The following is a 21819-nucleotide window of genomic DNA, read 5'->3' on the forward strand; positions in this document are numbered from 1 at the left end:
CTGCACAGTAATAAATACAGCAAAACAATTTCCCAAACAACTGAAACAACAATTGAGTTTGTTCTAGCCATGCTGCAGGGAACACAGGAGAAAGGATTTTTCACTGCCAAATAATTGTGTTTCCTTTCATCCTATATCTCATCTCCACTTTAGTCTGCATCCTACACTAGAGGAGAAGAGCACAGTATACCAGCTAACTTAGTTAGAACTTCTCTGCCATTTAAATAGCTAATTGTGACTCATTGGGTACAGTATTTCTCAACAGAAATAAATTCCAAAAGGCTTGCTTATTAATCCAGGAGACCTATCAGTATTACTGAAAATTGTTTCAGAGCTTCATTTAGGCCTTGGGCATAGCAGAGTGTGAGTTCATCTGCCGCCTGAGCAACTTTAAAAAGCAAAAATAGACGTATGCACAGACACACAAAAACAAACACCTGTCCTCCCAGGTATACAGACACACATATTCAATATATAGGCATCTATTCCTGCACAACCATGTTTGCCAATGCATACAAATGTCACCAATTTAGCTCGCTTTCCCTTGTACACATAGAAGCACCAAAAAATTATGTTGGTTACAGGAGACTGCAACCACTGCTCTCAAAATGCATCATCCTCCTCAACAACCCTGAATTGGCCCCACTGCCCAGACTCTTGTTGGACAAAGAAACATATTTTGCAAAGAAAAGGATGCTAAGGATGTGCTCAGACTTCATCTCAGAGCACCCAAGTCCTAATGCATCAAGGGCTGTGAAGCGACTTCAGACTTGCCCTTCTGATTTCCTTGAGGACCCCAAAGATATCAAATTGAATTGGGCACCTCTTCCCACATGCTACTTTCTCTGCCAATATATAACAGATTACACTTCTGTCAACCAGCTCCTGTAAATATATAAAACCTTACACAAGTTAACAAGTTATTGCAAGAGGGATTTACCAGTCCTGCATGGGACTGTATTCATATCAGGTCTCCACTGGTAAGTATTTAACAGGGAAACACCCCTTTCCTTTTATCCTCTCCCTTTATCTATTAAACTAATTGGCTTATTTAACAGGGAGTTACAACTCACCCCCAGCAGCTCACTTAGAGCTCTGATCCATACATATTCATGATCACATACAAGGCTGCAGCTTGAAAGGGATGCTCTATGCACTGCTCTGCTGGCTTTTCTCCTGGGTGCACAGCAGTGCTTAATTTGTGCCAGGGCTTGCCAGGCTGAGCCCCAGCATCTCTGGGATTGTCAGTCCATAGCCCAGAACCTCTGGGCTTCCTGCATCAGTTACGAAAGTTAAAAAATTGCTTGAACCCAGACACCTCTTTCATTACTAATTAAGGACTTGTGCAGAGTCCTCTTTTTGATAAGGAGAATTTCTGGATTAATTTAGGTGCGCATGTTTAAATGAAACACTAACAGCACTTACAGATCCAAACGCAGCAAGGGCAAACACTGTTCAAGTTTCCTTTGCACACCTCTGATCTGCAATAGCCCAGCTGTTACAGTCCTGTATGTCTCCTGAAAACAGCCTCACCACCACAATGAGTTATGACATCCTGTATTACAGCTTTGTGATATAGACAAACATCCATAGGGTACCAGGATAATTTACCCCTCCTGCTTTTACTTGTAAACTCTCTGGGATTTGAATCAAGATATCAAGAGGGGAAGGCTAGCCCATTAACTCATAAATGATTCTACAAACATCCACATAAGCAATAGTGCAATTTTCTTCTAAATCTGTTATTTAACAACTAATTCAGACATCAGGGATCTTTTGCTACCTTTCACCTTTGGAGAACTTGGTTCAAATACAGATCAGGTCACAAGTAAAATGACTATGGTGGTCACCCTAGTCTTAAATGGACATTTCTCTGTCAAGTGGGGAGGGATAGCTCAGTGGTTTGAGCATTAGCCTGCTAAACGCAGGGTTGTGAGTTCAATCCTTGAGGGGGCCATTTAGGGATTTGGAGCAAAAATTTGTCTGGGGATTGGCCCTGCTTTGAGCAGGGGGTTGGACTAAATGAATGCCTGAGGTCTCTTCCAACTCTGATATTCTATGATTTCAGGATATCTGTGCCTCTCTGTTCAGGGGAGATCTGAGACTGAAAGGGAAGCAAGTATTGCAGATCAGAATGGAGGTGCATTGGCTGCACCATGTGAGGGAAGCCTTCACATAACCACAGCATGCCCAGCTCTAATGTCTGGGTGGGGCTATTAGTTCCTCATTTTCTTAAGCATTAAATGTATCAAGAATATTAGCCTGTCAACATAAACCCACTAAAATGGGAGACCCAGTAAATCTATAAACCTTCAATAAGAGATACAGAGCAGTATTCAGCAGCAAACAGAATCACAAATAATTAGCTGGTTACTTCTTCTACCCAGGAATTTTATCAATGTTCTAATTTGGTGATTATGCAAGTGAGGGGCCAATACCTTTATCAGACATAGCATGTGAGAGCTTTACCCACATAACTTTGCCAATGCACCAGAATCCTAATTTGCCAGGCCCCTGGCTATTCCAGTCCCAGGTCTTCACATAGCTCTGTCAAAACACCCCAATCCCGACTTGTAACACCCTCCTCTGCTCTAGTCTCGAGCAGAAATGGGCAAGTATCCCATACCATATATTGGTTTTAAACATGAACAACACTGACTGGCATTTAAAAAGAAGATCCATCATGGTCATTTCAGTGATAACCTATACTTGATTTATTTCACTCTTATAGAGTACTACAAGCTATATTCCTTAGGCAGTAAGTTATTCTCAAATCAGTAACTACTGCTTGAGTATAATCATTAAGAGGCAGTAAAATCTCCAACTTATCCTGGACAGTAGCAAAATAAAATTAATTTCTGAGATTAAATACAGCTGGTTATTATTATCGACTACATTTAACTGTGAAGGTTACTCGATTAGCAAGTGTCCTGAACTGAATGTGTTGAATTACTTGTAGGACAGGTTAGCAAGATTCAAGTACATTAGCTGCAATGCCAGCTTCCTCACACAAGCCTGACAAAAACCTCAGGTGGGACCCACGGGACCACCTGTTTTTATCCTTCCACAGCCAGCGGTAAAATCTGATAAACTGGGTATGACAGCTCTTTGAAGTGTTCTTCTGCCTTGTAGAGATGCCCTGAGACCACCAAATTCATTACACTCAACAGTACATTTTGCAGTATAGGGCTTGAAGAACCATCAGGAAAAGTATTCAGATATTGAGTTACCTGCCTTCACTAAAAAAATAATTTTACTAAATACATTTGTGACTATTTATTTCTGGATCAAGTCATTACCAAACCTCTATTAGCATTAGCCATGGGTTTAGCCCATTCCCCTCTGTTTCTGTACACAAGGTCATAGAGATTAGAGCTGGAAAAGACCTGTTCAGTCATCTAGGCTGCCCAGGACCTTCCTGAGAAGACCATCAATTAAAGCAGGATTGTATCTAGTTGTTCAATTCTACTGATAGCAGATGTTAGTTAATATGTTCAGCATATAAGAAAGTTAGTTTTATTTAATTAGAAAATTGTCTTGCATTATATTTTGGACCAACTGGACTTTCAGAGCCACTATTTTGTGATGATACATAATGGTACCTAATAGGCAAATTCATAATGGAAACCTTAACATATAGACTTGGCTCAGTCTTTATGTCAAACATGTAATAGCCAATTTGACTGGTTATATTTATGAAACATATACTCTTATCATACATATGAAACACCATAAATTACCATTTATATTGGTTATTGAGAGCATATGTAGGTACACATACCCCAAACCTTCTACAATGTGTTATTTATTCAAAGGTTAAACTGCAAATGTGCATAATCCTTTGCAAATATGGTATGTTGAGGCTGAGTCAATAATCTGAAAGAAAGGAGGAACTCCATCCTTTAGCATCTCTGATACTAAATGTTTCAGAAGGAGTGAGAAATGGCATTTGAGAGCAAAGAAAAAGCTAAACAAGTGTCAAGAGAGCAAAAAATCAGCCCTTTTCTAACTTGTATTAATCAAATTGCTTTTCCTCCGGATGTAATAGCTACCAAGCGAAACTACTGCTTCTCCCAACCCCCACAGCTATAGCTCTGCCATCCTTACAACCTCTGAGCTTTTCAAACACAGAAAAGGTTTCACATCTCTGTTGAAAAATACTCAAGGCATTTTCCCCCCTGATCTACAGGTGCTCCTAAACAGAGTGCTGCATAAACACAAGTGAAAGGAAGTCCCTGATTCTGCCTCCTCCTCCTAATTACTAAGCATTGGCAAGGGTAGGTAGGGGGCTCCCTCTTTTGTGACTCCAGAAATGACTTTTATCACAATTAATATTTACACTGCAATCCATCTCAGACAAGAAGCTATGATTCTCTCTCTTCTTAGTTAACCCTGATCAGCATTAGCAAAAAGATAAAATAAAATAGTTTATAAGTAAAGCAAAGAAAGAAACACACTCTCCTTTGTGCTGACATATTTGTGAGCAGCTAGTGGTTTAACAAGCCGGGGTCCACACATCACCTAGCACAGAATATAGAAGGCACTAGATGTATATTTAAACAAATCCCTAAAACTGCGAGTTATTAAACTCTAATGCATTTCCCTTCCAAGGTAACCCTGCCCCATGCTATCTCCTCTGGAAACTTCCTTATAACACATTTTTGTGCCTGTGATCAGATTTTCAGTTCCCTGCAGCCTCCACTCTGCACAGACAGAGAAATCTACGCCTGTCCTCCTAAAAATAAAAAAATGCACGCGGGGTAGTCCCCCAGGCTATTATTCCCCCCCCTCCCCGCAATCTATCGCTTACCACGTTTTATAAACCTTTTATTTAAAGAAAAACAGCAGGAGAGAAAAAGCGATTTCCCATGTTTGAGTTTGTTTTGACACCTGGGTTTTGTTGCTTTCTTTGCACGCATAATTATTTCCATTCGGCTCCCTCCTACTTTTCTCTCTCTTTCTGCTCTTGCTTTTTTAATTATTTTGTCTATCATTTGCTGTCTGATCCCACCATCCGGAAACCATTCCTGTGGATCCAATAATATAATGAAAAGGAAGCAGCAGAATGTGGAGCCGCTAGGATCAAACAGCTCGGGTGTCATTATGTAGAGACAGTAACTGAGCAGGAGGACACATGTCAATAAAAACGCCACCGTTTGTCTGCGGTATTTTCAACCTTACACATTCACGCTTGCTCAGCTCATCTTAATGCACAGGTCTAGGCACCATGAAGGTGTTTATTAACACAGCCCAGCAGCACATCGGAGCCACATATAACCTTGCCAAACGCAACCTTGCAAACTCATTAGAGCACTTGGGAACGGCTTTGTTTTCACCGAACGATGCAGCGAGTTGCACAGAGCACGGAGAGCTTTGCAGCAAATGCAACAAATGCCTCCCCTTCCCTCTAATTAAAGGTCAACATTTGCAAAGGGAGTTACCACCTTCAGCCCAGCTCGCCATACCCGCGTCCAATCTAATACAATCAGGTGCTGCTGCTGCCTAGCCTAGCCTAGCCTGTGCACGCACTGTTCTGGCTTCCATCTCCCCGATGCCTGCTGGTCTCTAGCTAATGCAAAATTAAACAGGTTTGCAAATGAAATCATTTAATTTTTCCACAGGCATAGTACTTGCCCAGCTCCCTGGCTTTTCGAAACCTGCCCGGTTGTTTTTAAATCTCTCCCCCACCCCGCGCCATAACAACCACCAGAGAAGCCCCATATATTTTACAGATCCATTTAGAGTAGAGATTGCAGTGCTCTCATCGGCAGTCCTTTCGCACAGGTTTCGCCACTGCACTCCTTTTTGGTTTTCAGCGGCCTCCCCTGCCCTCCTCTGGGGTGGACCTCATGCTATACGGTTTTAGGCTGCAGACTCACGTCTCGGAAGCGGTTCCAGTGTTTGATCTTGCCGCTGTATTGAGAAATGGAAGACAGCCATTGCTCGTCCTCCATAAAATTGCCTGGATGGTCTCCGTCTTTACCCCCTTTGCTGTCCCCTTCCGCCAAGGCGATAGCCAACAGCAACACCAGACAACAGCCTGGGGCTCTCATCTTTGATCTTGGTCTTTTTTTCTCCACCTCTCGCAAAGCGATTATTTGTCTTCTTCCCTCTCTGGTCTCGCGATTTAGGGAGAGACGGATGGTGGATCCTCCGTGGAATGTGACCTGATTATGAGATGCCCTCCTCTGAAACCCCGAGCTCGAAGCACAGATAGGATGACGGAGTCTGCGCCAGAAGAGGCTGGCTTAGTCACTGGAGCATCAGCATCATACTTGACATCATACCTGTTAAGCAGGCACCCACCCAGCACCTACGGGATACGATTTCAAAGTGAGTATCGAGAGGGAAACAGGCAGGACAGCGCGGTCACTAGCCCCGCTCGCAAGGGAGGAGGAGCAGGGCAGTGCGAGCCCCGCGAGCGGGCACCACAAAGGCTCCGGGGAAGCACGTACAGCTCCCGCTGCAGCCCAGAGCAGGAGGAGCCGCGGCTCCCGCTAGCCCGGCGAACCGTGTTCAGTGCCTGGCTCGTAAAGCCAGGCTGGGTCCTGGGAAGAGCTGCGGGGCCGGGTGCGCGGTGCTGACAGCGCTGGGGCACCTCACGGGACACCAAAGCAGCCCCTCCCCCCGGGCCACCGGCCGCTCAGACCCGCGGGAGCAGAGCCGGCAGGGCAGCAGCAAGCCGAGCTGTTGCACGGATTTCCATGGAGCGGGTTTGCGGCGGGGCAGCGCTGCCCGGGCGCGTCTCCTGGCCCGGAGCCCCAGGCACGTCCCTCTCGGCCCGCCGTGGTGTCTGGATGCAGCAGGGAAAGGGCCTGCGGCAGAGCCCGTCCTCTGAGGCTGCAGGAGGCGAGCCTGCGGCTCTGCCCCCGGGAGAACAACGAGGCTCGCCGCTTCCTGCGTAGGGATGTGTCGGGCTTTGGGACGTGCAAAGTGGCTGCCGAACAGGAACGTGAAGAGGGAGGCTGGGCGCCCTACATGGCGTGGGGCTTTCCAGGGGCTTTGAAAAGGGATGAAGCGCTGGCGGGGAGGATTGAGGTTGGGCTGTTTCTAAACAACACGATCAACTTGGTTTTAAAAACTGATTATCTGTATCAGTGATTTTTCAACCCTTTTCAGTTGCAGACCCCTAAAAAAGTTAAATGGAGGTGCTGTCCCCTTTAGAAATCAGAGTCCAGGGACCAGCACGGATCTATATCAAGTCCCATATTTGACAGAACACCCTCTTAATCTGTTAAGCTCCAAAAGTGCTTAAGCAGGCTGAAGTAGGGCCCCTGAGCCTGCAATCAGCTCTATGTCAGCAGCCCCCCACCCCCTTTCAGCCCAGATCCCCATCGAAAGTCAAGGCAGCAGAGAATGCTGTGGCACCTTATAGACTAACAGACGTTTTGGAGCGTGAGCTTTTGTGGGTGAATACCCACTTTGTCAGAGGCAGGTAGTGGAAATTTCCAGGGGTAGGTACATATATGCAAGCAAGCTAGAGATAACGAGGTTAGTTCAATCAGGGAGGATGGGGCCCTGTTCTAGCAGTAGAGGTGTTGAAATACCAAGGTAGGAGAAACTAGTTTCTGTAATTGGCGAAGCCATCACAATCTTTGTTTAGTCCATTAGCTGATTGGTGTTCAAATTTGCAGATTGATACTGAGCTCAGCAGTTTTCTCTTGAAGTCTGGTCTGAAGTTTTTTTTTCTCAGGAGGCACGCTTAAGGTCTGCTATAGTGTGCCAGGGAGGTTCTGAGTGCTCTCTACAGTTTTGTATATTGCCATTCCTGATATCTGATTTGGTTGTCCATTATTCTTTCGTGCTGGGACTGTCCAGGTTTGGCCGAATGTACATAGCAGAGGGCATTGCTGGCATATGATGGCGTATTTACGTTGTGACGTGCATAGTGAATGAACCGAGTCTGATTATTGGATGATCTGGTTAGGTCCTGTTGTGTCGCTGTGTTAGATATGTGGCAGAGTTGCATCGTATGTTTGTTGCATTGATTGGTTCCTGAGCTGAGATTTACTATGTACAGTGTACAGTTGCTGGTGAGATTACATTTCAGGTTGGCAGGTTTGTCTGTAGGCAAGGATTGGACCTGCCAGCCCAAGACCGTGAAAGTTTGGGATCATGTCCAGGATGGCGCTTGTAGATCCTCTGATGATATTTGGAGGGGTTTTAGTGGGGGCTGTATGATGATCCAGTGGAGTTCCTGTTGTGTTCTTCTTGGGTTTGGTCTATTCAGTGGAGGCTTCTGGGTAACGTCTGGCTGTTGATCTGTTTCCTAATTTCCTCGTGTGGGTAGTGTAGTTTGAGAATGGCCTTAGTGAGATTTTTAGGTGTTGGTCTCTTGTCTGAGGGGTTAGAGCGATGCGGTTGTACCTTCAGTGCTTGGCTGCAGACAATGGATCGTGTTGCATGTGCCCGGATGGAAGCTGAGGCATGGGGGGGGGGGGGGGGGGGGGGGGGGGGGGGGTAGGTAGGCATAGTGGTCGGTAGGTTTTCGATATAGGGTCGGTGTTATGTGACCATCACTTATTTGCACCGTAGTGTCTAGGAAACGTGGACTACCCGTGTAGATTGCGTCCGCTGAGGTGATGGTGGAGTGAAGTTGTTGAAATCATGGTGGAATTTTCTAGATCTCTTCCATGGTTCCAGATGATGAGATGTCATCAATGTGCGTAGGTAGAGAAGGGGCGTGCAGGTGGACGAGAGCTGCGAAGTGTTGTTCCAGGTCAGCCCTTAAAATATTGCGCGTTATTGTGGGCCATGCGGGTCCCCATAGCATGCACCAATCTGGGGGATATTTATTGTCATCAAACGTGAAATAGTTGTGGGTGGGTAAAGACAGAGCTCACAGCCAGTTGTGCTGTGGCATCACAGGGATACTGTGCCTGACAGCTTGTATCATCTGTGTGTGGGATGTTTGTGCAGAGAGGCCTCTACATCCATGGTGGCTAGGATGGTGTTTTCTGGGAGGTGACCAATGCATTGTAGTTTCCTCAGGAAATCAGTGGTGTCACGGAGATAGCTGGGAGTGCTGGTGGCATAGGGTCTGAGTCAAGGGAATTTTGCTAAAGTTCACCCACCCAAACCTCATTGTAGAACTAGGGCCTGACGGACACTGCACAGTGCTGTCAAATGCACAAAGAAATCAACGGATAAGAGAAAAAATGTTTTCACTAACTTCATTTATAGTAATGGTAGGTGTTAGTTGTCACAATAGTAGCTACAACATGTTCAGACAAGTGATTTTCAAGATGACACCACCCCTTTAAAGGGTTACACTCTTGGAATGGTTGCTGGAAATTAAAAAAATTTCCCATATGAGAGAGGAATAATAAATGTTTACATCAATTGTAAAGCAAATAGGAGCCAAAAATTCTGAAGGCACAAAACATGTTGATCTCACAGGAATGGATTCAGATTTCAAACACATTCTTGGTTTTCAGCCCTAGAAATTAACAATACTAAAGACAATCTGCAGAAGAGGAAACAGACTAACATTCTTTTAACTCTCCATTGAATGTAAACTGGAACAGAACTAAAGGACTTATACAAACACAGCCATTAATGCCCCTTCTACAGTTGTGCTCACTCACTTGATACAGTATTTGTGCACAAAGGGCTATATCCTGCCACCCTTGCTCATGGGAAGTACAGTCAAACCTCGCAATAACGCCCCCCGCCATAACGCAAAATCGCATATAACGTGATCATAAGTTGGCTCCCCTGTAAGGCCTAATACCAGTGGTCCCCAATGCCATGGTGCCCGCCGGGAGATTATGTGCCCCTAGTGCCCAGCAGGGGAGAGAAGCCGCGGCCCGCGCCTGCCAGAGACAGAGAACTCCGAGGCTGCAGGCACCGGTGCTCACTGTCCCCAGCAGGCGCGGGGCCGCGGCTTCTCTCCCCTGCTGGGCAGTAAACGGTGCACGTCAATGCACCGCGTTGGGGACCACTGACTTAAACTGACTGGCTTGAAACCCCGCTATACTGCAACCCCGCATTTATCGCAATGGAATTTTTTGGACCCCAAACATTGCGTTTGTCGCAGCCCTAAAGCCTTTGCTCAAACATGGCGTCTGTTTGGCCAATTGTCGGTCAAAAGGTCACATTAGTACTGTGCGCAACACTGTAGTGCTGTGTGCATTTTCCCGCTCTTTTTGCCTGGTCACCTAGGGGTCAGGCTAGTGCCTTGTGCAAAAATACCAGCGTGCCGTGTGCATAAGGGTAGTGTGTCATATGCAGATCCTGTTTACGTGGAGGGCTCCAGCTTGGAACCTGGAAGGCGAAGGAGCTAGGGACCAATCAGATGCTGACATGAGTAAGAGCCTTCAAATAAAACTTTGTCTCAGGCCAAAATCTGCAGGAGCATCCGCATGTTTAACTGGAAGGCCTGATCACCCTTTCAATCAGAATGGTCTCCTGCGGATTTAGCCAGCTCGAGTCATGTTGTTACAGATTATTTCCCACCAATTCGTCATGCCCTTGGTGTCTGTACTGCTGGTCAGCTGCGCCTGGAGTGTGGTATATGCATTCTGATTGCTGTAAATACTCTGTCTGCTTAACTTCTTCCTTTTCCCCCTCTTTTACTTGGTACCAAGTTATGTATACAGTATTTGAAAGTTAAATTGTTGTATTGATTGCTATTGTGGTTAATTGTTGTACTTTACTCAGTTTGGTGTATCTGCTCTAATTTCTGGTGAGCAGTTAATCACAGATCATTTGGTTTCCTGTTGTTGGTTGTAAATAGATTGTTTCAAGTTGTGTAAATATTCTCGTTCTAATAGTATTGTTAGTTGGTAAAAGCGCTCCTCCCCAGCCCAAGTTGCAACTTATCCCCCATCAATAAACGGCCACGTGGTTTTGAACTTTCAATCCGTCACATTTTGATCTTCCTCAGTCGATCAAAAACTAACTCGAACTTGTATTGGTCTCGGTCAGCTTTATAGCAGGGTTTCACTGTAGTACCTTACTATGCACTAGTCCCACTGATTTCAATGGGATTACTCATGGAGCAAGAATTACACTCAGCATTAGTCAGGGTGGCAGGATCTGGCCCAACGAATCAAAACCCAGCTATATTAATTACTGCGGGGGGAATTCTGCACCACTGTGCATGCACAGAATTCATGGCCCCCACAGATTTTTTTGCTTCGCCACAGAAAAATAACTTGGACAGAGAAGCAAAGGGAAGCTGCAAGAGCAGTCATGCACCACTCCTTAGCAGCACAGGTACATCATTTCAGGTACCCGGAGGAGTGATAAATCACTGCAGGACTGGTGACATCCCAGCCAATGGCTCCTACCGTGAGCTGGGATCAGCTGCTAATCCTGGCTGGGCTGGAGGCAGGAGAGAACAGGATTCTCTCTTCCCCTGCAAGGAGTGGTTGGGGCTGCATCAAACCCATCCTCTCAAACCTCCCCCAGCTGCAGGAAGCTCAGCATCCTCCCCTGCTTCCTGCCCGCATCACTCCTCAACTGTGGGGGGAGGGATCCCAGTATAGGGAGCTGTTCCCCCATCTGCCCAACCCCCATGCATCCAGACTTCCCAGACCCAGACACCCCCACCAAGCTTCACCCCATACACACAGAACCCCCCCAGCCCTCCAGACTCAAACCCCATCTCACTGAACCTCAACTCCTGCATCTGGAGCCCCCTGCACCCAGACCACCCCCACTGAGATCCCTGTACTCACCCTGATGAGTCCCACACCCTTGAACCATCCTGAACCCCCACATCCAAACCCCCACCCCAGCAAGCCCCCCTTCTGTAAGCACCCTGTGCATTCAGATCTCCCCACACCAACCCCCCACACTGAGCTGCCTGCACCCAGATTGTCCCACACAGAATCCTCTCACCCCACACCTGGATCCCCCCCACAATAAGCCCCTCCACACTTGGATCCTGCCTGGCTGAGCCTGCCTGCCCCACACCTGGTGGGCCTGGCACAAAAGTAAGGGGCCTAGTTTTTCTGGGGCAGACCCAGGCCTTGTGCTGTGTCAGTCGGATGAAGCCTCACCACTGAATCCATGTCCTGTGGGTGGGGAGTCTGCAGGGTTCTCTCTCACCTTTGTGCAGCCAGGGATCTGTGCTCCCCACTGCCATGCTGGAGCCTCTGCATTTATTTGACAAATAAAACTTGCAGAATTTTTAAATATTGTGCACAGAATTTAATTTTTTGGCACAGAATGCCCCAGGAGTAATTAATGACAACCTCAGTGAGAAAAAATGGCAAGAAAAAAATCACTATTAAACAAAAGGCAAAACTAGTTGGAAAGGAAATTTTATAGCTAAGCTTCTAAGACAGAACTGCTTACGAAGAGGAATAAAAATAGTACTCAGTGTCCTTTAGAGCTTGAATACTTACTCTGAAGTATATTGCTAAGTGCATAAACAGCTTCTTGGTTACAGATGTTAAAAATAAAACATGCTGAGAAGCTTTTATATGTATATCTTTCTATCGCAAAAAGAAAATCTAGTCTGTACTTTTGGGTGGAAGACTAACAGCCTGATCCTGAGATATGCTTCTTGCTGAAAGCTGAAACCAACAGGAGTTGAGAGCTTTCAGCATCTCACAGGATTAGGTCCCAAGTGTGGGTACACATGCTTTACTAGCTAAGCAGCATTAAGGGTGGTTTTAGAAGAGGCTCTTCCCACCGGAGGATAAGTGTGCAGTGGCATTGGGCAGCATGGGAAGAGAGCTGGAGAAAAAAATATTAAAATAGAGTACAGGGTAGCTTCAGACTAACGGGTGAATATTAAAACTGATTTTCTGAGCAAAAGGAATGTTTTCAATACAAAAATGAAGAAACCAGGATCATCCATTTTTAAACTTTCCTAGTGAAAGAAAGAAGAAAAAAAAAAGACTATGTTGCCACTATTACTGAATTTGGAAAGATGATCCCCAGATAACATGAAACAGATCAGTATTGTTTAAGCAAACTGTCTTAAGATGCTGTCTCAAAGTGTCACCAACTGTAATAATTTTGCTCCTTTATCAGAAAACCATTTACAATAAACAGATTTTTGACAGCCTCAGGAATGACTGCTTTAAACAGTTCTCACTGCACTTATTGCAAATGGTTTATTAATACAAGTGCAAAAAGCTTACAAAAATAATTTGATAGCTTTATTAATGCAACAGGAGTTAAATACTTTTTTTTTTGGAAAGGAATTAGTGATGTTAAAATAACCAAATAAATTAATGTTACAGAAACACTGTAAAACTGTTTGGGCCCCACGTAATGGCTTGCCTTAACATTGTTATATTACAGTCTGGGGATCTCTTCTGGATTTTAAACGTTTATTTTGAGAGTTACAGTTGCTCATTTAAAAACAAAATTCTCAAGACCTGGTGCGACACACAGAAAGCTGGGTGCGCACACTCTGCTGTCTACAACAAGCAGTTTAGTGACAAATGTAAACAGGCACATGCAACATTCCTGTTCATATAAGGCCTGATCCAAAGTCCACTGATTTCAATAGGAGTCTTTCCACTGACTTCATTGGGCTTTGAAATAGCGAAGTAAACAAAATGAAGATGTCTTCTGCTCCATTACAAAGAAGGCTGAGGAGGGAGGCTAGGAGAGACAAATATTTGCCAGAGGGAAAGAAACTGTAGAGAAATAAATGTTATTTTTGTAAACTTGTAAGATGGCATCAAACAACTGATAAAAACGAGAAAAACTGCATATAAAAGGTTAGCTGACGATGACCCTTTATCCTAAAGATGCCAGCTAGCTTCCAAGTGGAAGAAACCTGTAAACTAGAAGTGTTAAGGGAAATCAAAAACCAGTGTGAGGTGGAAGTAGGAGCAGACCAGAGCTTTTTGAAAAGACAGGGAGATGAGATATTTGTAGGAAAGACTGCAGGAGACTTCCATCAAGAAAGTGCAACGTCGCAGATTGTGCATGGTTCTTTGAAGAAATAACATGGTATCATACTCTTTGTAGAATCCATAGAAGAGATCTCTCTTCACGTTTGAGGCTCCAAAGTTAATGTAACCCCTTTACAATTCTGGGTGCACAGCAGATCTGTTGGAGCATCTGAGTTGTTATTTCAGGAGAAAGTGAGCTGTCCAGATGTAGCGTAGTAACCAGAGCTGTCTGTGGAGAATCTCTGAGAAAGATGGACTGAATTCAGCTGTAGTTCTCCAAAGTAGAAGTTCTCAAAGATCTGAAAGAGAGGAGTTAGAACCCATGAGGAATGTCCAAACAAAACAGATGGAAGTATGTTTGCAGACCTGCCTGTAAAAATCAACCTTGGAAAGTCTCTTCTGATATTCAGTTCTAGTTCTGTATTAGTTTTCCATTTAGAATGACTCTTCAGAAGGAGTGTTTTGTTTTTAACAGAAAATGAGATTAGCCTTTGTTGAGGATGCCAGATGAAGTTTAGGAAACTGAATTCCTGTAGTACATACAGCACAGCTGCAATGCCAGCTTTCACCACCCAATCTCATCCATTTGTCTCAGCCATGAACTAGACGCGCAGTGGTACTTTTTTATATATTTAACACCATTATAAATGCTGGAAGCAAAGTGGGGTTTGGGATGGAGGCTGACAGCTTGCAAACCACCCCACCCCCCGCGGGTTCCCAACCCTGAGTTTGAGAATTCCTGAACTAGAGGGACCACACCACTAGATATGAGAAATTAATTCAGTCCCCAGGCCTATTCCAGTCCTTAGTGGAGATCACCAACAAAGGGGCCAGTCTGGGCTAAATATAATTGGTTTTGCAATGCCCATAAGAGACTGGATTGAGAACAGATCATTCACAAGTCAAACACTGGCATTGTTTGTGGCCAGTCTGGTCCAAATTCAGATTTGTACACAAGGTGAAAGGCTCTTTATCCTAACATTAAACCCCAAACCACTGAGTCCCTCTTTATTCAAAGACTTTCAAGAGCAAAACACAGTTCATCAGGGAGCCACTCTAGTAGTTAATGCCATTTATGAACCACACACAAAAGTGACATCAGAATTCATTATAGGAAAGTTCAATACTGCTTGGAAATGCATCATGTTGAAGTATAAAGTGCTTTTCCCATTCCATTAAGATGCAGGAAATTACTCTACCTTAAAATACCAGTGATGCCTTAGGAAAGCTTTCCAATAAAAATACTACTTTCAAACTCAGTTTAATGTTCCAATGCTGAGGGTCATCAAGGGCCTGAATGGTATGGTCTCCCTACCCGGGGGGAACTTAGAAACCCTCATTCAGTCTGTCCCCTCTTGAATTTTATATCTGTCCCTGTAAACACTGGCTCAAGACAGTCACACACAGCTCTTCCTGCCATTATGGAACATGCAAACATTAATGGCTAGGAAATGCTCAGTTCATTAAAGCCTGCCCTTCTAGGGCCAATGATGCATTGATTTTTCCATATGTCATCATCTTAAACCCAAGATCTAGTGCATCTACACAAGGATGCACTTTCCCCTTTCCAAAATGCATGCAGGTCTCGCCAGCACTGATTTATACAATTTGCTTCTATTGCTGGCTTTGAGAAATTGGTTCGACACTGCGAATACCCCTTTCTGTAAAAAACAAACCCCACCCCTGTCCTGGAAATGCTCATGGGATAATTCTTGATTTTATTTTAAAGTGAATTCAGCTCTGGTGAAAGCTGCTTAATAGCTTTGGAGATGGAAATTCCCTATTTATCCACAGGAGAACTAATGAAAGCTCCCTTGACCCCCAATGCTGCACCAGCGGGGTACTTCAGCTGTGGCCTGGATGCACCAACTCCAGGAGCAGGAGGATAGTTGAGTCATCCTGGCTAATACAAACCTCTGCACCTGTGTATGAAACTACCAGTTTGTCTGGACACTTGTTCACTGGGAACTGGGCTAAGAAACGCAATTTATTCATAAAAAGAACAGGAGTACTTGTGGCACCTTAGAGACTAACAAATTTATTTTAGCATAAGCTTTCGTGGGCTACAGCTCACTTCTTCCGTCAGTCACCAAACTATTACATAGTAACTTTTTGCTTACTCTCACTACCAGCATAGGATAGATTCAAAACAGTAACCAACATGACAAAGGCTGTGTCCCCCATTACCAATCAGCCAGTTCATGGTGATCTTCATAACATCTGCCCATGATCTATTTTTTTAATTAGTAACTACTAAAACATTTTATCTCCATTTAATAATTCTGTTCTCTTCTTTTAGAATCTAGTATACATCTAACTGTCAACTCACTTCTAACAGGGGTTTAGAGGTGGGATTAGCAAATTCATCATTCATAATCCTATTAAGTTAGAGAAACTGGCTGTAAGTCACCAAAAGGTAATTTCCAGAATGCACTTGGCATTGACAGAAGCCAGCTGCCCTGCTAATGGGGATCTCTCAGATTTATTTCCTGGCAGGAGGCTCTCCCACAGTAGTGGTCACTGCATTCTTGTAAACATGAGTAAGGAAAGCAGCCGATTTTGCTTCCAAGGCAGAAATTCAAGTCAGTATAAGGAGATGGACTTTACGATTGTCACTCACTTCTTCATATCTAGGTACTCTTTTTTTCTAATGAGTTCTGCCCTCCCCTCACTGCCTAATCCATTTGCACGGAAGAGAGCTGCTTTTCCAAGCAGTACGTTAGTCAAGTTTCCTCCATTATCTAGAATGTTCACTGCTGCAATGCTTCTAGCTCCCCGAAACTCTGGAATGAGAGGTCACTTCCAGTGATGAGCTGCCAAAATGTTAACAACCAGTTCCCTATAAAAAGTTTTGATTTAAGGGATGTTCCACAGTATATATTTTTTGTACCTTTCTCCATAAGATATGGCAATGCACTGAGTCATTGAAAGTCATACTTAACAATAAAAAAAACATTCTTACATGTTTATTACAATAACCCCTCGCCTCCTCTCCCCCAATAATTGTGAGGTAGCTGCTGATGTTTTTCTTACACCTGACATAGCGTTACTGAGCTCCTGCTGCTCGGCCAGCCAGCTCTGAGCGGGAGGAGCTCAGCTCCGGAGACATCCTCGTGGGGCATGGGGCCCCTGCAGGGCCCAAGGCAAATTGCCCCCGCCCCCCAGAAGCCCTGGAGCTCACAGGCCCCTCCCTCTTACCTTGCCGGCAGCCACTCAAAGCAGCAGGACTCAGGAGCTGAGCTGCCTCCCCAGCTAGGACTCCTGGGAGCTCAGGTAGGGGACAGGACGGTCCCGCAGGCCTAGTTGTTTGCCCACCTGCCTGCCCCTTAACAGCAGGTTCTACACCAGTGTCTAATTTTAACAATCAGCTCTTGCGACCCGGTGGGAACCAGCACCAGCTCACCACTAGTCACTCCTAAACCCCAATTTCCCAAGTGCTAAGCACTCTTCCTTTCTAGATCCTGGGCAAGCTCAATTTCAGCTCTTTCGCCTATTTATCCACCTCAGTGGAGGAATCTGCTGTGGTCTATTACTTGAGTTCAGGAGAAACGCTTTTCCTGTTCAGAATTTTTGTCATCTCCTCCTCTTGTGCTGTGCAGAGTTTTGAGGATTGGATGGATACAGCTCAGCTAGCAGGAATTTAATTGAAATGCAACTATAGCTCTAATGGAGCACACACCATTTAAAATGAGATATTTTAACAAGGTATCTAAACAGCAGGACACATGAAAGATGAGAAATGACTAAGAAAGCCCAAACCCCATTCTATAAAATTATAAAGATTAAATATGTTCCCAGAAGCTTCTGAAGTTCACATTAGAGCACAGAGGACCACAGTGTCATTAGTGAAGGTAAAATTATTTCTTCTCTCTCTCTCTCATTTATTTATTTATTTATTTGCTGTGATTGCTCTGAAGATTAGTTTTTGTTACATCTCCAGACCAGGCTTAGTGTCAATGGCCTGAAATCTACAAACCATAAGAAAACTTTAAAACTCAACTCTGTCAAGATGCTCACATAGTTTATTCCCAGCCCACTCGCCCACTGGTCCTTATAACCCTCTCCCTTGGAAAAAGAGAACACATCTGCTTCCTCAACAAAAATGATCACCCCATCAATGCTTACACAATAGAGATTGCTGTAAAGTTCTTGTGAATCTGGACATATTGGCATTTTAAGTTATTTTAAAGAGAAAACGGACAAATTTATTTTTGTGGGGAAATAATATACTCAAGAATTCCATGAACTTTGCAAATAAATAATAAAGTTACATGTTGGGGTGGTCCAGTCCCAACAGCAACTCACTGAAATCAAATCCATATACAAAAGAGTTTATAATAGCAATCCTTTCAAAATAATTACTTCTGCAATCTTTCAGTATAACAGCTTGGTTTTGTTTATAAGTAATGGACGTCTCAAAATAATAAGTGGCAGCATTAATTAAAAAAATCTCTTGAGTAGCGTCAGTCGTTTTGTCAATAAGATCAGAGGCTTTCCATTCATACGATGCAAGAAGTGAAGAACTTCTACCCCCTTGCCTTTTTTTAAAGAAGAGACAGAGGTGTGAGAGTTTTCCCCAGGGATAAAACTGCTGAAATGCCTGAGTTTTAGGCTATGTCTGCGCTAGAGACCTTTCAGCAACACAGCTGAACCCCCTATGATCTCCTGCATAGCTGTTTTATGCTGGCAGGAGAGAGCTCTCCCATCGACATAATTAAACCACCCCCAACGAGCGGTGGTAGCTCTGTCAGAAGGAAAGTGTCTCCCACCGACATAGTGCAGTCCACACCAGCACTTCCGTCGGTGAAACTTATGTTGCTCAAGGGGGTGTTTTTTTTCACACAAGTTATACCGACAAAAGTGCTAGGGTAGACAGCATTAGTAATAAAGCTGTACATTCTCAAAGTAAAGCAGCTCCAAGAACAACCATAGCCATTTTTCCTGCCTTTATTTCAAGACTTCTACACTTTTACTGACACCTCCTCACTCCCTCAGGGTCCCAATGACAAAAGCAATCAGAGTCCACAAATACTGATCCTGGGTAGCATTGCCACCTATCTAGGTTTTCCCAGCATCATCCCTTTTTTGAAGTAGCTGTTCTGGGAAATCTGAAGGGCCATTGCCAGCTGTCCAGTTTTATGGGCTCAGGATCATCCCTGATGTCCTGTACCACAGGGGTGGCAATGCTATGGATAAAAACAAGAGTGTAACTGGAAGGCCCTGAATATTTTATATCTTTGTTCAACCAGGAAATCCCAATTCCTCAAATACAATTAGGAAAGGGGTCTTTCAGCTCCTAGAGTGGAATCATCCTTCCATTTTTATGTTTTTGAGACTTTGGATTTCCTGGTTGAACAAAGATATAAAACATTCAGGGACCTCAGCTACCAGAAACAGTTTCTAGGATCACCCTCCCCCTAAGAGAGTGTGAGTGTGTCTTGGTAAGAACTAAGGCAGAGGTGGAAAAGAAAATTCCCTTTGGCTTCCTCACCCTGGAGGAAACTTACTCAGAGAGAGCTGGAGCACAGCCAATGAAATGCTTTGTGTAACATACTTCAGTGGGACAGAAAAATGATGTGTAGAGGACATTACATTCTAAATTGGTAATGTGCTAACTCTAAAAACTGTCCAAACCTCATTTTCTTCCCACTTGCTCAGTTTTCATTCACACACCTTGCTAAAAGACTGGGGGGAAATAGTCACAGATCAATATTTGGTATTTAGCAGAAGAGATCAACATGGTTACCAAAAGCTGAGCCATTTGACAGGACTGGGATATGAGGCTGTAGCGGGGGCCATCACCCCGCTTCTGTCTGAAGGGGATAAAGCAGCCCTGGAGAGGGCTGCAGCAGAGCAAGCTAGGCTGATGGGGAAAACAGCCACAGCTGTGGTCAGTTTAATCAGGGCCCAGCTGGCCCTTATAAGAGGACTGTGGGCCAGAAGCTGAGGAGACTCTCTCACTTCTGAGAAAGAAGGACCTGGGTGCCTAGGAGCTGAGAAGGGTACCTGAGGTGGAGCAGTGCTGGGGAAGGGTAGAGGGAGCTGGGGAGCTCCAGTCTAGTAAAACCCCAGGCTGTAGGCCTACCAAGGGGCTGCAGAGGGGCAGCCCAGAAATAGGCAGTGGCAGCTGGTCCAACCCCCTGCTGATGATGAATGGTTTATAGATTAAAGTCAGCCCCAGTGAGCAGGGGCTAGATGGTGACTGGCAGTAGCCACTGAGGCAAGGTGGGGATAAAGAGTTGGGGGTTCCCTTGGGTGGGGAGACCCAAATTGTAGGTTACTGCTGGGGGCAGAACCGGGGTCCAGGAGGGACACAGTGACCAGTGGCAGGCGAGCCACCGGCCTGCAGAGGGTACTCTGGGCTTAAAGAGCTAATTCCCAGGACAACCTGCAGGAGGCGCCCCACCACAGAGGTTCAGCAAAAGAACATTAATTCTATAAATCCTACACACACTGAAAGATTGACTGTCTTGCTTCCTCAAGAACAAACAAGAGCTTTTTTTATTACTGCACATGAAGGTGAATTTGATGGGTGCAGAGGTCAGTTCACATAGTCAACACCATACTTGCCTTTGCTTTTCTTGGAATTACACTACTAAAAGCATTTTGAGTGAATCTACTCATTAGCCCAAGTGCCTTCCCCCTAAAAATATTGACTTGGAGCTGGAGAATATGTTGTACGCTGTTCAAAGTGGGTCCCGAGTGTCCTTAAGCAAACAAATGCAAGCAGAGGTAGGTGGTGTCACCCAAAATGCCACTAATAAGTACAGTATGGATGCCTAAACAGATGTCAGAGCCTTCCAAAAGAGATCCTCTGAAAGGAATATACTAAACAGAGGAAGCTTCCAAGGGAAGTGAGATGACACACTCATCCCCTTACTTTTAATCCTGCAGCCTGGGAGATCTATTGTGCCAATCCAAATCTGTGGGGTGTGCGTAAATGCAGGGTGTTGCAAATTCTTTATGCTGTGACTCCTTCCTGCTGAAGCAGACACACAGTGACAGTGAATAGGGAATAAGCAACCTCCACCTCGCCTTACATAAACTACTTAACGATGGGCAGGGGCGCACAGTAAGGCCACCTTTGAGAGAATGCAGGAGCTATTACTTAGTTGTTTTTCATGGGAGCAACTAGCCAAAAAGGGGACAGAGAATACACAGAGTCATGTCTACCCTTCCTCCCACATCAGCCCGCAGAATTCCTCCTGCACCTTCTGAAAACAGGCGCTGCCTTAAAGACGCATACTAGTAGGCACTTATCAAGGGCCCAATGCCCTTCAGCAGATTTATATAAAAAATCCACTTCTAAATTTCTCCCCATACCACACTGTATGGACAGTCATTTATTTTGAGCTAGAGATCTAGAATCAAAATGATTGTCATTTTTATAGTCCTGGTCCCTCTCATGTTAGATCGGTGATCAAGATCACTTTATGCCCAAGATCACTTTTTGAATCTAAGGGCAACCCAGGATATACCCCTCCCCTTCCCCAAAGTCCCACCCCACTCACTCCATTCCTTCTTCTTTCTTTTGCTCGCTCTTCCCCACCCTCACTCACTTTCACTGGGCTGGGGCAGGGTGTTGGAGTTCTGGAAGCTGTGCAGGCTCTGGGATGGGGGCAAGGCGTTCGCTGTGTGGGAGGAGGCTCTGAGCTTGGGGCAGGGGGTTGGGGTGGAGGATGCAGACTCTAGGAGGGAGTTTGGGTGCAGGAAGGGGCTTCTGGCTGGGTCAGAGTGTGGGAAGATAGGAGGGGGTATGGGGTGCTGGCTCTGGAAGGGGGGTCAGGCCTGGGGCAGAGTGTGGGGATGCAGGAGGGGATACAGGATGCTGGCTCCGGGAGGGGGCTCAGGGTGCAGGCTCCAGGAAGGGGCTCAGGGTGCAGGAGGAGATATGGGGTGCAGGCTCCAGGAAGGGACTCAGGGATGGGGGTTGGGGTGCAGCCTCTCACTGGGC

At 45.1% G+C, this 21819-nt stretch overlaps 2 protein-coding genes across 3 annotated transcripts in view; both read right to left on the bottom strand.

Moving 5' to 3' along the window:
* Positions 1-6407, bottom strand: part of SPOCK2 (SPARC (osteonectin), cwcv and kazal like domains proteoglycan 2) — a 53536-nt gene extending 47129 nt beyond the window's left edge. Inside the window, exon 1 of the mRNA XM_032783301.2 lies at positions 5880-6407. Within this exon, the coding sequence (XP_032639192.1) occupies positions 5880-6053 (174 nt within the window). The 5' untranslated portion in view covers positions 6054-6407. The remainder of the gene's footprint in view (positions 1-5879) is intronic.
* A 5729-nt stretch (positions 6408-12136) lies between these two features.
* Positions 12137-21819, bottom strand: part of ASCC1 (activating signal cointegrator 1 complex subunit 1) — a 57002-nt gene continuing 47319 nt past the window's right edge. For both annotated transcript variants that reach the window (XM_032783315.2, XM_032783313.2), the window contains exon 10: positions 12137-14164. In XM_032783315.2, coding sequence (XP_032639206.1) covers positions 14048-14164 — 117 coding nt within the window. In that variant the 3' untranslated portion in view covers positions 12137-14047. The remainder of the gene's footprint in view (positions 14165-21819) is intronic.

The sequence above is a fragment of the Chelonoidis abingdonii genome, chromosome 15 (genome assembly GCF_003597395.2).
Source record: "Chelonoidis abingdonii isolate Lonesome George chromosome 15, CheloAbing_2.0, whole genome shotgun sequence".
Lineage (NCBI taxonomy): Eukaryota > Metazoa > Chordata > Testudines > Testudinidae > Chelonoidis > Chelonoidis abingdonii.